Source organism: Meleagris gallopavo, chromosome 2, assembly GCF_000146605.3.
Source record: "Meleagris gallopavo isolate NT-WF06-2002-E0010 breed Aviagen turkey brand Nicholas breeding stock chromosome 2, Turkey_5.1, whole genome shotgun sequence".
In the NCBI taxonomy this organism is placed as follows: Eukaryota; Metazoa; Chordata; class Aves; order Galliformes; family Phasianidae; genus Meleagris; species Meleagris gallopavo.
This window is the reverse complement of record NC_015012.2, coordinates 24,258,549-24,273,645: the sequence shown is the minus strand read 5'-3', so window position 1 is coordinate 24,273,645 and position 15,097 is coordinate 24,258,549. Positions and strand designations below refer to the sequence as shown.

At 39.0% G+C, this 15,097-nt stretch overlaps 2 protein-coding genes across 2 annotated transcripts in view; one reads left to right on the top strand and one right to left on the bottom strand.

The window, feature by feature from the left end:
- Positions 1-253: 253 nt before the first annotated feature.
- On the bottom strand, positions 254-12,732 carry ABCG8 (ATP binding cassette subfamily G member 8). Its single transcript, XM_010706770.3, has 13 exons — positions 12,307-12,732; positions 11,185-11,283; positions 10,302-10,458; positions 8,419-8,657; positions 7,895-8,027; positions 6,197-6,466; positions 4,444-4,609; positions 4,265-4,357; positions 3,223-3,419; positions 3,029-3,105; positions 1,380-1,647; positions 787-914; positions 254-697 (listed from the first exon to the last, which is right to left on the bottom strand). The coding sequence occupies exons 1-13, from the start codon at positions 12,700-12,702 to the stop codon at positions 560-562; spliced, it is 2,361 nt and encodes a 786-aa protein (XP_010705072.3). The 5' UTR covers positions 12,703-12,732; the 3' UTR covers positions 254-559.
- The window catches only part of ABCG5 (ATP binding cassette subfamily G member 5), a 13,941-nt gene continuing 11,469 nt past the window's right edge, over positions 12,626-15,097 (top strand). Inside the window, 5 exon segments of the mRNA XM_010706765.3 lie at positions 12,626-12,893; positions 12,896-12,929; positions 13,190-13,311; positions 13,725-13,861; positions 14,138-14,236. Coding sequence (XP_010705067.1) covers positions 12,809-12,893; positions 12,896-12,929; positions 13,190-13,311; positions 13,725-13,861; positions 14,138-14,236 — 477 coding nt within the window. The 5' untranslated portion in view covers positions 12,626-12,808.

Below are 15,097 nucleotides of genomic sequence, written 5' to 3'. Positions count from 1 at the left end.
TACAGGATAATTAATACTTGAGTTTTTCATCCTTTCATGTTCTCCTGAGGCTTCAGTGAAATCTTCACGTTGTTTTCCTCTGCTCTGTTTATATTAGTGCAGAGTTATACAAGCTGCAGAAAGTAGTCTTTCATGTGTGCTGATCTCACCTCTGTAGGATTACCATCCATTCAAATTCTGTGTGGCCTGGAACATCAGCTATTACAGTGTTAGGTCCTTTTAAATAGGTAGCCCATCACTCATCACTTAGGATATTTCAAGTAGTAGTTAACTTATATAGGTGTCACCTGAATGTCCAAGAAATAAATTAAAACAAACAAACAAACAAACAAAAAGTCAATTTTATTGCAACTGGTCTGATTAGAGAACAACCTGGCTTCCAACTCCTGGTCTTCTGCTGCCATCCTGTGGCGAACTGGACTCGCTTCATGCAGCACTGCTCAGCCACTGCCTGCTCTTCCAGCACTTCAGCAATGCTCACCAAAAATAAGCTTATGGGCTTCCCATGTTCTCTTGCAAGGGACGCTGTAACCTGCTGCCCCAGCTGCAGGCTTTGATATTACCAGTCTTGGTTTGATTTCTGCTTGATGAACCTTAATGATAGATAGTATAAAAGCAGGAAACAGAAGATATTGCCACCGACTATGATGTAGCTTATGTACAGAGGCTCTGAATCCAGGCCCAGAGCTGTGGTTACCTGTAACCAGAGAGAACAGAGAATTAGGAACTGACAACATTTTTTTCAAATGAATTAATTATTGAGATTTTTATTAGAGAGGGACTTACAAGTTTTCCTGGAATTTTAATTGTAATGTTCCCAAAAGTCATATCATATATGGAATCAGTGAACTGAATTTGCATCATGCCTTGGAAATTCCATCTGAGAAAAGATATCTTAGAAACCCAATATGGAACTAGAAAAAAAAAAAAAAGGCAGGAAAAATGTGTATAAATAAGCAGAACTGCTGTGTTGCTGTTATGCATAAGAGATTTCTCTAACTTCTTGACAACCAGAGGCCATAAATGTATGGGAGTATTACTGGACAAAATATATTATTTTGTGGAGATGTAAATTAGGAGAAAGTTAGTATCTATATGCATCAAATTCCTGCTGTCTACTAAGCCTCACTGGAATTCAATCTTCATTTACTGAATATAATTCAGTTAAGAGACCAGGTAACACTCCGGATTTTCAATAATGCTTTTTGGAACGAACTTATCATTATCTCAGTTCCAGATGGAGAAACTAATGTAAAATGAACTTCACTCTCACTGTAAAGGTGGTGTTTTCCTGCATGAGACTCAGCCACGCTGCAACCAATTGTTGATGCAAACCACCAATGTTACAGTTCAGAGGGATATTGGGAGATTTGTTTTACCTGTCCAGAGCTGTTCCAGGCTTATCACAAAACCACCACTCAGGTAGAACGAAGTGAAAAGGACATTGCCAAAGAAAGCTGAGAGCTGTAACGTTGGCAGCAGCGCTGCCACCCAAAGTGCCATTGCACGGGCACAATATACAGCCAGCCACACCGAGAAGAAGTTCAGCAAAAAATGTTCTGCTTCAGGAAATAGATTTGTCAGCCAGTAGATGGGAACCCCATAAATTATAACGAAAGCGCAGTGCTCGGGGAGCTCCCCAAAAATCTGTTCAGGAAGGAAAAAAAAAAAGAGAGAAAAATAAGTTACACAACAATCACAAAATTTTGAGATGCACCTTAATGTATTTATGAACTGTTTAGAAAAGCTTCAGGGACCCCTTAGAATGCAATTGCTATTTTTTTCCATCTTTGTGACAATTCCTGTAACTAATTGTTATATCACTAGGCCTTTAGGTACAGATTAGATATCTTGTTTTGTTACAGTTTTTGCTGTTTCTAAGAATCGAGGAGACTTTCCCTAAGAACTAATGCGTCTGAGAACAGCAGTACTGTTACTGACTCATTGTGAGTGTGTGTTTTGTCCAAGCTTGGTTGAAGATAGCATGACATCAAATCTGAAATAGGCTATTGATCACTTCCCTTCTTTGTCCCAGAGGCAGTCTAGCTAGCATCTACTTAATTTGTTGTTTAAAAAAAAGAAAGTATATATGCATGTGTTTTGAATTTTCTCAAATATCTGAAGATATATTAGATATGTGTATCTTTTCATACGAAATATATATAGACAGTAAATATGTGTAGATACACACAGGTCTACATATATATATCCCTGGACTATATATATGTAGATACATGTGTATATAAATCTATATGCATGTAGTACTATGATTATTTTTTCCAAAGAAAGTTGCTACCATCCTCTAATACCAAGGTTGTAACAAATTACAACTACTCCTCTATGAATAATGTGCAATTTTTGTGACACAATGCAAAGAATATTTTTCTCTGGCAACCACTAATAAGCATTTAAAATCTTGTGCAGAAATGGAAACCTAAATTACAGATGCCATGGCAGGCAGAACTCATCTCACAGTGGCAACATCACAAAGAAGGGATTCTTCTAAACCCTAATTCAAAAGAGAATATAATTTTTCTCAAGTTTTAATATATTTCCAGAAAATCTGGCTCTTTATGCATTTTATGCATTTGTTTCACACTGATCAGTACAGACCCAAACAACTATCGGAAATCTAACAGCATTTTGCCATTTCTGTTTTGCTGTTGGTACAATTTAATATGAATACTCTGTTTTACAGATCAAAATGTAATCAAACTTTCAAAGATACTCCAGTTAATGAAATAATAAGTTATATAAATTTGACGAACCACCAAATTTGACTTCCAGAATTCCCAAGTTATGGCCATAGAACTTCAGAGACCTCAGCCATGAGACATGGCAACAGATCTAAAGTAGTGTGAGGCTTAATCTATTAACACCAAGGAAGCAAAAATGATAGCCTTAGGTTCAGACACAAAAGAAAAAAAGTCTGAAGTGAGCATGATTATTTGTACAAGGCTATGCGTTGTCACTGTTTTCTTTTTTTCTAATCCATCTGCATGCATTTCCTGGCGACGCAACCACTTACCTTAGCAAAGAAGTATGGGGTCACAGAATACATTCCGTTTTCCAAGTCGTGATAAAGCATTGCTCTTTCGGAATGACCTACATGGTAGAAACAAACAGGCTGGTTTCACCTTAGAGCTGCGTTTAGTAATTTTTCATTGATTAAAGAATTTTCTGAATTTGATTTATAACGTTTACAATAAAGTTCACACTTACATTTGGCAATAACATCCAAAATCACCGTGAATGGGATTAGTGCACCTATCATGTACAGCAGTGCTGATGTGTCACGAATGGAGAGTCTGCTTTCATGTCCATAGTACAGAAATCCAATTAATAATGACATGACAAGGGCCTCAAATCCATGGACTAGTAATGTTGAAAGATCTCTGAAGTCATTGGAGACTTGACGACTAAGAAAACAGCGACATTAATCATAAGGTATTAATGCCAGTTAAATTCAGATATATTGCTCCAAATGCTCTGCTCACGTCAGTGTGTTGAACTTGCTAACTCTGAGTAGGTCAGGAATTTGCCTTTCTGCTTCCAAACGTTATTTGACTTAATTAAAGCTATTGAGAACCTGTAGTGTAGCTTTTCAGGTCTGAAATGCTGAAAACTTGAAGGATTCAGTGAGGCAGGAAGATCTGGTTTTGGAGATGCAGAAGCAATTATTTCAGGAATAAAAGTGTTTTTTTTTAAGGCCCTATAATACCAGCTGATACTAGCAGTGATGTTCTGTGTGTATTAAGCAAGTTGGCTATATTTCTTTTGAGTACAGAAGCATGAATCTCAACTATCAATATCCATCCATGGTTGCTCTAATTACTGAAGCCTCCTTGGCTTCAAATCTGAGGCAGAAGCATGAGGATGGCAATGCCTGAGCCTACCACAAGGCTGCCCAGGCTTGCTAAGTGTTGAGTCACCTTGATATAGCACAGAGATCAGAGTGGAGGTACCCAAAACTGGGATGCATGTTCCTGAGCCTGGAGGCTCCTGCTGCTGCCAAAACCTGCTGCAGTGTGATCTGGAAATTATTTTTGTTTGGAAGGACTCCTGGGGCAGAAAAAAGGAATGCATATAGGACTGCTGCCCTACTCAGAGGATTGAGGTGATCTGGTATAGCAACACTTCTGCTCCATAGCTTGCTAGCGCTAACCAAGCACTTTCAGCATGTTCTCACTTCACATTTTGTACTTAATGCTTTAAAATACAAATGAACACAATACATAATTGTTTAAGTTGGCTATAAGGTTACCTTAATAATACAGTGAACTGTTTCAAGACTCCTGGTAACTGATCACTTGAATGGTATGGCATGTTGATAACTTCTTCTGGTTTTAAATGAGAGCTGATGAAAAGAAATGAAAAGAAAATGAAACTAGCTCAGGTTGTAGCAGTTATTCCAGATTTGTTGTATGACTCGGTTTTCATTACCTTTGCTTGCTGGTAGTGGTCACAACACTGTCGCCTTCACTTGCTTTCCATAAGAAATCATCAAAATCTTTGATTTTTTCTTGGAACAAGCTGGCAAGAGTATTTGCTCTTTTTAGGCTTTCCATCTCCTTTTCTGTAGTGTGTTTATCGATGCTGGTCAGGTCAACTGCAAGATATTATTTGACATGACACTGTATGCTACAGATGTGATAACTATATGATGTGCTTAGAATCAGAAATTTCATCATGAACGCACTGACCTGTGTGCATAAATTAAGCTACAGTGGTTAAAATTTTGTTAGTTACTTCAGGTGGATACTAAGAAAGCATGAGAATATTAACCAAGGAGGACATAGTAGCAGCAATGGTAGTTCATTTAGCTTTTTAAAAAATATTATTATTTAACAAATTATTTTTCAACATCTAAACTAACGGTAGTATTTTCCAGTGCTGACTTTCAGTGTAGAGTGACAATACCTGATATTTTACAGATGATTTCTGGGAGAATCTGCACATTTGTTAACTCCTATTGAGCTGATCTTCTCTGAACCACTCTTTAGCAGAAGTCCATCATAAAAATGAGTTGCAATATACCTTATTTAACTCCTCCCTTCTGATATAGTCCCTTCTGATATAGTCCCCCATTTCTTTTATCCACCACACTTCTGTATTTCTGTGTGTTTCTGCATTTCTCTATTTCTTTCAGGTACTCCTCCTTGCTGTGGTATCCTCTGCCATTGTGTTCTATTTCTACCTTCCATCTGCTCGTATTCTCCACCCTTCCTATCAGTTGTGGCTCTGTGCATTGCACTCAATGATGTTCCGCCTTCTTTTCTCATCCCTCCCTGCCTCCAAATTGGTAGGGAGTTTGTCTCCCAAGAACTTTGTTTTCATATGGGAGTGGCTGCAGGACTTCCCTAAGGTTGTGCAGGGCTGCTCTGAACCACATTGGTGACAAAGGTCCTTTTTTCAGGACTTGATATTAAGATTAATTTCTGTCTTATCTGTGCATAGCTGATAAGAACTGACACTGGCTGCCACATAGGCACAAAGAGGTTACTCTAATGCATTGTGGTCGTTGTCCTTGCGAACTTGAATGCAAAGACCTGAGGACAATAATGAAAGCAGCCAAGGCAGCCTCTGTGGTAAATACTATTGCCATTAGATCAACAAGGTGAGATTCCCTTTGAATGACGCAGGAAAAAACAGAAGAATGATGGATTTGGGATGTAGTTAAATTTCTTTGAGGAGAGGAATCAAAAGTACCAAATATGTTTGTTTTTTTCCTCCCTTCCAGTATGCTTTGTTGAACAGCACTCCTCTTTTCCATTTACTGTTCCAGGTGCATATTATTCCTCCCCCTCAGACCTAACTTCCCATGTATTTCTTGAATCAAATTCAGAGAACCATCTGCAGAAGGAAATTGATCAGCTCATCCAAGTTTTTTCAGCGAGGGTAAAAGTTTCAACAAGCTGAAACACGGGAATAAGTGTGCTAAGCTTGTGAAAGACAACATCTGGGATGGTTAGGAGGAGGATTATTTAAAATTGATTTTTTTTTTCTACTTATTTTTTGTTCCATTTCCAGTACTGACAAATAAGGATTGTATAAAAAACTGACCTTACTACAGTATTGATTTGAACCAGTGATAAGGCATGTCTAAAGCAGGTCAATAAAAGTCAATGTTTGCTGATACACCCACAGGAGCAAATGACTTCCAAAAACCTTTTTTATGACAGTACTTGATACTAACCATAGAAATCTGCAGGATTGCTGTACCTTGGGCAGGGGTAGCCTAGTTCTGTGAAGTACTGGACCATGTCTCTAGCTGTTCCAGAATAGATGGTGACTCCAGAAGTCATCAGAAGAACTAAATCAAACAGTTGGAAAATATCTGACCGAGGCTGATGAAGTGAAAGAAGAACTAATCTGTTTCCTCTGGCCAGTCTGGATAATGTTATCACAAGGTTATGTGCTGTAAAACTGTCCAGTCCAGATGTGGGTTCATCAAGTATCAGTATTCCTGCCAAAGACAGTGAGTTTAGCTGATATGGAAAATATGTTCTAAGTGAAAAGTTATTAGCATGTGAAATCTCACAGATATATTCCTTTTTAAATATTCTAAAGTGCATTCCACACTAGAATCACATAATATTCAATCATGACAACTTTTTTTTCCACTGTTCTTTTGAATATAATAACCAAGAGTAACTTTTAAATGTTGTCTTGCTCCTTCTGGAAATAAGAATAATGTTTTGTATTTCCACTGGGATGAAGATTTAGGTTCTTTATTAAACTTGCATTCTTTTCTGCAGTTCTTGTACTTTGTATAAAAATCAGGTATGTGGATATGCAATAGTAATAGTTTTATATTCTAACTGCTGAAATATTTAGATCTTACATTATTACATTATTTTTTAAATTCTCAGATTATTACTTTACATAGCTTCTCCTCACAGCCCATGGTCTATTTCATACCTGTTCACATCCACAAATGAAAACTAATGCATTGCTTAAATTTTTTGTTGTTGCTGTTGTTTTGCAATTGATTGCTGAAAACTTGCAAGGATTTTATCGCTTTGCAGTGTTTATGTTGTTAAGGAACGTAATGGCCTCAGTATGCACAAGGCATGTATATAGACAAGGTCTGTATATAGACATGTTTTCTGTGATGAGGGAGATCATTTATGTTTGAAATGTAAAAAAAGTCTTTACTTAAATTTCCTTGAACTAATCTTTTTTTACTTCAGTACCAGCACATCTATTCCTAAGCATCATCTCTTACAAAAAAAAAAAAAAAAGGACTTCTGCTTTCATGGTAATAGCAGAAGTTTAACTCTGTATAAGCTACAACTTTTCAAATCTATTTCCAAATGGAGGTAGAAGGGATGAAAAGAAACTTCAGGCAGCAAGATGCTCAGCCAAGATTATTAGTGCTGTTGTTATATACAAAAGCAAGTCAGGAATTCATTCCTGCAAAATCATTTGCAGATTCGGCCTCATCTTTTGCTTCTACTGAAGAGGATGGGCATTTTCTAGTGGCATAAGCCAGCCACGTCAGAGTTGCACAAGAGTGCAATGTCTTCCTGTGCTACCAAGAGAATGACCTTCGCTGTTAACATTGTACTTGTGAATAGGTCAGGTTGAAAGAAAGAAAAGCAATCCAAGGTTTATAAGAGATAACCAAGCCTCCAAACTAAATTGTGGCATACAGTCAGGAAAAGATAAACCTGATGCAGATTTGCACAAACTGGAGCGCTGCTGTGAGGATGACTTCTGGCAAAATTCAGTAGTTTGGTTGATGGTGAGTGGAGGCTTCCAGAGGGGATTCTGCCTGGATCTGTCACTGCTGTTGCAATGGCAAAGCTGGCAGAAGTGCAAAGGGCTACTAAACATCTCTAACTGTGTTTCCCTCAGGGGTTTATGGTGAGCACAAGGAAGTTTTGCTCACCTGGGTTCCAGAGCAGCTGCACACCGATGTTCACCCTCCTCCTCTCGCCTCCTGAAATGCCACGGAGGTACTCATTCCCTACCCTCGTGTTTGCGCACTGCCGCAACCGCAGCTCTGCTATTACATCTTCCACCTGGGGGAATAAAAATGAAATAGTTTACTTGCACATTTGTGTACAGAAAAAGCTGAAAATAGTTAAAATTCATCCGGATATTACGGCACAGTCTGATCAAAAGCTACTTGAAAACAAATCTTGATTTTAGAAATATCATTAAAAATTGCTCAGCAATAAGCAATGTATCTCTTCTTTCAGCCTCTCTGATGCTTTCTCTAAATCATTATTTTTTATGCGCTTTGGAACAATTGCTGGTTTCTATCTTGAAAATAAGAAAAGTTTATAACTCATAATTTAAATTAAAAAAATGCCAGATTAGCTGTTCTGACTCCAAACACACTGAATCTATCGGATAACTTCTGTCAGGCATGTTTTTGACAACTTTGTTTTTTCCCAACAGCTTAATTACCCTTTTTTGCCTTTGTGAGTCTGAAAAACACGCTGGAAGGCGCAGCTTAGCGATGAACAGTAACGTTTCCCTGACAGTCAGGTGGGGGAGCAGTCGGTCATCCTGCCTCACGTGTGCAATGCATTTCTTGACAAGCTGGGGAGTGCTGGGTTTGTTGTTGATCGTGATTTGACCAGACTTGATTTTGCCTCCATGACCCCGGGAGGTTATCACATCAAGCAAGGAGGTCTTTCCGCCAGCTAGAACAATCAAAATTGGAAAATAAGTACATTTCTGGAACATTAATTTAGAAACTGATTTATACACAGAAGTTTTCATTCCCTAACTTCTTTTCCTGAACCCTCACTGTTGCTTTTCTAATGCTACAAATACAGAATGGTCTTAAAAGAGAATCCTAACACATGACTGCAAGCTCATGCTTAGAAGATCTGTCCCCTCCAGAACAGAGGACATGACTTCAACCTTTGTCATGTCTCAGGAGAATTGGGTGGATGGGCTTTGAGGACAGCTCTTTGAATGTGAGAAGCAAGATCTCGGCTTGTCCCCCCAGTCACCTTTCTTTTACCCTTTGGAGAGATAGCTGAAAGTTGGAATCTTGGCCTGGCTGCAGAGCTGTCGCTCTGCATGATCTTACTTATTGGAAGGAGCTGTGGATTCAGAAATGGCAGCTGTAACATCTGAAAGACTAAGGCATCGAATGATTATACTGACAATAAAAATCTTAATCATGGTCCAATAGAAATTACTATTATTCGAATAAGGCAAAAAATCATTTAAATAATTAAGAAAAGCTGGCTTATGCTCGGAGATAAGGAAATGAAAACAATGTAATCAAAACATTATTTGGAATTAAAGAGCAAATGACTTTTTCCTTTATGCTGTATGATACTTTAGGTAAACACAGAGCTCTCTCATTATGATAAGATGTCATTTATTTCCAGATTTCCTGTTAAAAGATTAACTCCACACTTGTTTTCTAATGTGTACATTTTAAAAAGGAAATCCATCCATCTGTAAAGTATGTATTGCTCAATTTAAGAGTGACATATTGATTGCCATTGACATTGTGAAACTCATCAGCAGTTTAACCCATTTTACTAAAGCATTTGAAAAAATAGATGATAAACAGGTTTTAAAAATAGTTTGACTAGTCTGCTAAAAAGGGTGCATGTTCAGTGCATGTTACCTTTACAACAGTGGTATATCTGTATCACAATGTGTTATTTCATCATAAGCTTTTTCACTTATTATGGGAAATCTCTAAGGTACAACTTCATTTTCATTGCAGATACGTGCTAAGAAAAAATTCTACACGACAATGGGGAAGAAAAACCAGAGACCTGTTTTTAAGACACTGTAAGTCAAACAGAAGAGGAATTATCTTCTTAAGTTTTAATTGATCTGAAGGTGGTAGTTTATCCTCTAAGGATTGTTTGCATGTGAAGGGAATTGCTATTTGTGGCTATGCTCTTCAAGTTGCCACTGATCTTTGCAGGGTCTGGCTTCGTATCTGCTATATTACTGGGTGAGGTCTGCAATCTTCTTTTTTTTTTATATAAGAGCCATGAAGCTGCTTCGCATGCAACAGAGGTGAGACTGCAAACAACAGTGGCAGCAGCACCTCACTGCATCTCAAGGAACAAAGAGCAAATATATCAAGTCATAGGAAAAATTGGTTTTGAAAACAAATTCAGAATACGTGTTACTCCACTATGATTCTTTGTTTTCTCACGCTTAAGATTTTAATGATGTATTTAAGTGATGCATTTCCACTAGCTGTTTCTCAGCTAGATTTTGCCATTCAAAGGACTGAGGAGTATTGTTTTCAATTGTGTAAGTTTTATCCAAGGGTTGATCAAATCATGAAACGTGGTTGCTCTTACCAGTGCTTCCTATAATAGCTAGCATCTGACCGCTGTGAACTTTTAAATTCAGGTTCTGGATTATTGACACATGAGAATCGGGACCTGAGTTCCAGGGCAATAGCAGTTGCATCTGCGTGAGTTTCTCATACCAGGGAATCTGGGATGCCAGGTTAATCTAACAAAGAAAAAAAGCAAATGAATTCAAACAGTAAACTACTTCATGATAAATACTTTCAGACTCGTTACAAAGCAGAGAATAAGTTAAAATAATATTGTTAATATTCAGAAATACAGACAAAAATTCTCTTCGAGGCAAGTAGGTTTTTCATCCTTTGCTTCTTATTTCTGTTAATCACTAAAATTATCTGTCCTGTAACGTATTGCTATTGTACATTATTAATTTTTAACACAATTTAAAATTACTCAAAACTGGAAATTATGAAGCCTACTTCAGATGCCCCATGGCACAGAGAGAGGTGACAAATTTCACTAGTTTCCTGAAATCCTCCTTATATTTGTTATCCATGTCATCCTGCCACATCTCCTGCATACACATTCTTGCCAGCAAAGGCTCCTGCTATCTCTGGCTGGATGGAAAATCCCTCTGCTTCAGTCCTCAGAGGAGTAATTTAGCTTAAGACAGAGAAAATGGCCTATAAACTGACCTCTTCTTCTGTGTCATCCTCTAGCTTTACTAGATATGTTTACAATGGAGCATGTAGCTCACTGTCAATACTACAGCTGAGAGCATGATCCTTCTTACAAAACTTCTGTATATTTTACTATGCAACATTCACATGAACTTGAACTGTGTTCTACTTCTAAAATGGCTTACAAAATGAAACAAGAACTGCTGGATATATTCACTGCTCAAGGGAATTACATAAAGTAGAGTATTTACCTGGTAGTTGAGTTCTTTGACCTCAAGAACATTTGATTTTCCGCTGTATGTGAAATACAGACTGTTATCTTCTTCAGAACAAAAAATACTGTCCTGGGCCTTGATGTGGAGAAAGTACTAGCTTAGTTACAACAGTTAATTGCAATACCTAAAGAGCTATTAAAATTTGATTACAGAGAAAAAAGAAATAGAAAAAGAGAAATAGAAATGGAAATATGTGCAATGGGATATACCAGTATTGTTAAGTTTCCATAGTACAAAAATGTGAAGGGTTGAAATGTTACCTGTTAGCCAGCATGAAATGCAGTTTGTTCTAAAGATATGTCAGAGGGCCAGGTGTGCTATGCTATGCTTATCTTTCAGTTGAAATGAGTCTATTTCTGAAATGGAGCTAAATCCCATGCCACCATAAGAAGATGAATCTAATCTATTCTATTTTTATTACTGTAGAAGAAATGGATGACTGTTGGAGTATTAATGTCTACTGGATCAAAATGGTATGTATTGAAATCGGTATTTTATGGCAGTTAAAAATTAAAGTACACTATGAGCATGCTCATTATTTAATTCATCCATACTGTACCATAGTAACCTTAATCAGTTAATTCACCACTACACACGTACAGAAGATAATTTGCTAATGTCTGTGCTTATAAAGAGCAAATGGTAGGTGCAAATACTGTATGCTCAGTAAGAAAATGTTAATCATAATCAGGTTATTAATTTAACCAACCAAAATATCCAAATACCCACCAGCTCTGCTGAAGAAGCGTCTTGTAAAATAACAGGGCAACGGCACGTTATCCTAAGTCAACACTCAGAGATCATCCTAACCCCTGTATCTTTTGTCATAACAGGGGCTAAGGCTCTTCCAGGGATTCATAGTCTGAGTTCTCATTTCACCCAAGTCATGTAACTTTCAGCTTCAGCTGAGGGCTGCTGGAAGAGCTCCATTCCCCTGCTTCCTGTCTAGGTATGCACTGGAAGGCAGCATGATACTAAATTGTCTGAAAAGCAACACTAAGACCTTGCCAGCTCTCTCTGCAGTCCCTGGAGGAAGCGTGGGCACTGGGCATTGCCCCCCAGCAGCCTGCAGCCAGCCCTTTCGCAGCTCTCACTCACCGATGAGCTCGTGCACGTATCTTGGTTCCAGCTGGCACCTTCCAGAGAGATGTTCTCGGGGGCTTTCTTCATCTTGGCTGCACAGGACCTTGTGCCCTGTGCTGCTTTGGTGATGGGCTCCTGGAGAGTCGTGGGGAGCCTTCTCTCTTTGCTTCTGAGCTTTCCGGGCGCCTTCAGAGTAGTGCCCTGCCGTCTCTGCAGCAGGCATGACCTTGTGGACTGGGAAATACTCCCCTCCTCCCAGACACTGACAGCTAGGGCTAAAGGTACATCAGATAGGCGATTAACTGAAGCTGCTATCAGTTGCTCTCTGGAAAAGAAAGTGCAGAGAGACTCTCTGTTTTCTTGTAGGCACTTCCCAGGGTGGCGGGTGCTAGGGGCAACAAGTTGCTCCATTCTAGGAGCGAGGAGCTGCTCCCATCCCAGCGGAGACATGGTGGTAGTGGCAGGCATCTGGCTGGTGGCGTGAGGGCAGCGACCTGTGGGGCTCTGGTGCCAGAGGATGTCGGGCAGAGGGTCTCCCGCCCTGGAGAGGAGTGACAGCAGAGGGCAGTCAGGCGAGACGAAGGCTGCGGCACAGCCCCCAACTGCATCAGTGTGCGGGGGGTCTCCTACAGTGTCAGGTAAGACGAGGGATCCTGGAGGCAAAGTGAAGCCCCTGCCTGCTGAGAGCTGCCCTGACCCCCCTGGAAAGGAGGGGACAGGGCTGGGACAGATGGGCTGCTGGCTTGGCCTTGGGCTGGTGAAGAGCGAGGGTTGTTGTGGGGCTGCCCACCTCGTGGTGGGGCATGTAGTGGAGATTTCCAAAGCTCATGTGTATGTGTGTCATGCAAAACTTTTTACATCTTCACTGTATCTTCCTTTCTGATGTTTGTTTTCCAAGAGAGAGTGTTGGCCCATGGTGGAAAGTTCCTTTATACCATACAAAATGGACTCGGCAAATACTTAAAGATGTTTCATTTCATGTAGAGAGTGGCCAGATTATGGGGATTTTAGGAAACTCTGGTAAGTTGTTCCCCTATGTTCAAAGAAATAAAATCAGAGTTATTACTGGTGACTTCTGAATGTGACTGAGGTCTGTGCTTTAAATATTGAAATTGCAGCTGTGTTAACCCCTGCTTTGTGAAAACATGACACTTGGTTTTCAGAGTTCTATCTTCTGCCATCTAACTAGCAATTACAACTTCAATAAAAGATAAGGTTACCTCCAAATGCAAATGTTTCACTACAAAGTGTGAATATGGGAAATAAATGCTAATTCACACTTATTCTAGTATCCCAATTGCTTTCCTATTACTTTAATGTTAAGACTTTGTTTAATGCTTTGCTATTTTCACATGTCTCCATTCAAGTGATGTCATTGCTCTTGAGATTGCAAAATTCATCTCATCATATGATTGATTTGTTTTGTTTGAAAGGATCTGGAAAAACAACACTTCTGGATGCAATATCAGGAAGACTGGAAGATAAGGACAGTTTTTTTGGTGAAGTGTATGTGAATGGGCATCAGTTGAAGAAGGAACAGTTTAGAGATTGCTTCTCTTATGTGCCACAGGTTAATCTCCACATTTGTTTGTGTGTACTGTGATTTCTCTTTTAGTTAAAAAAAAAAAACACAAAAAACCAAAACAAAACAAAACAAAAAAACCAACAAAAAAAAGTATTTGCTACTGTAATGGTACAATGTCAATGTATTCCCACTGCAGTTTCACTAGTAGCTTTGGTACAAAGCAGTCAGTAAATTGCATGAATGAATTGAGAGAATGTGAGTAAAAGCAGTACCTTAATTACTACTGGACTAACTGCTGCTTGTTCTTCGCCTTTTTCTTAGAATGACGCTTTGCTAAGCTTCCTCACCGTAGAAGAGTCTCTGACCTATACAGCTTTACTTGCTCTTCACAAATGCTCCAACAACTTCATCAAGAAGAAGGTCTGTGTATTATCATCTTATGCTAGGAATGCAGACATGACATCATGAAATGCTTTTACTGGCAGCACTTTTCATCTATGGCTGTGGTTTATATTTATGCAGTCTCATAATCCTTATTCTGCAGCTGGAGAGACATCCTTCTGCTGAGCAAAAGGAGCAGGATAGACTCCGTAATGCTCACCACCTCTGCAGGGAGCTTGTGCCTATTTCCCAGCAAATATCTTGGAACAAAACTTTAGCTCAAAGCTGCAGCAATTACTGGTGCAGCAGTTATTGCACAGAGTTCAGCTCCCATTGGCCAACTGGAAAACCCAGCTCTCTGTAATGCTTAAGGCTGTGTATGGCTGGCCAGTCTCTTGAACAGCAGAGCTGACACTAACACTACTCTGGCTCCTGGGGGAATTCTCTTGCTAACCAGAGCAGCTCTGAAATGCACCATTCTACTGAGCTGCTTACAAGCTACCTTTTTGATAAAATGTGCATGTTTCTGATCTACTAGAGGGCGCTTTTTGTCCTCAGCTCGGAAGTTCCTAATCAAAGGTTCTTGTCCTCTGTTTTCTCTCTTCACCCATTTTCCATTCAGTATTTTGTACTCCTCCAGAATTGATTTGCCTTTCTACTCCCTTATTTTAGAAGCCAGACTAGCACATTATTCTTAATGTCTAGCCTCTGACCTCCTCATCTCTTAATGTCAAGCAAAGCTAAAATTCTACTCATTTTAGAATATGTAGAAATGAAAAAAAATATTTGTGAAAGTAATTGGAATACTGCATTAAAAATAATCTAATAAAAATCAGGCCCAAATCCTTCCAATTACAATGGGTGCAAGCAACACTCTGGGAAAGTCTTAGCTTAAAATTA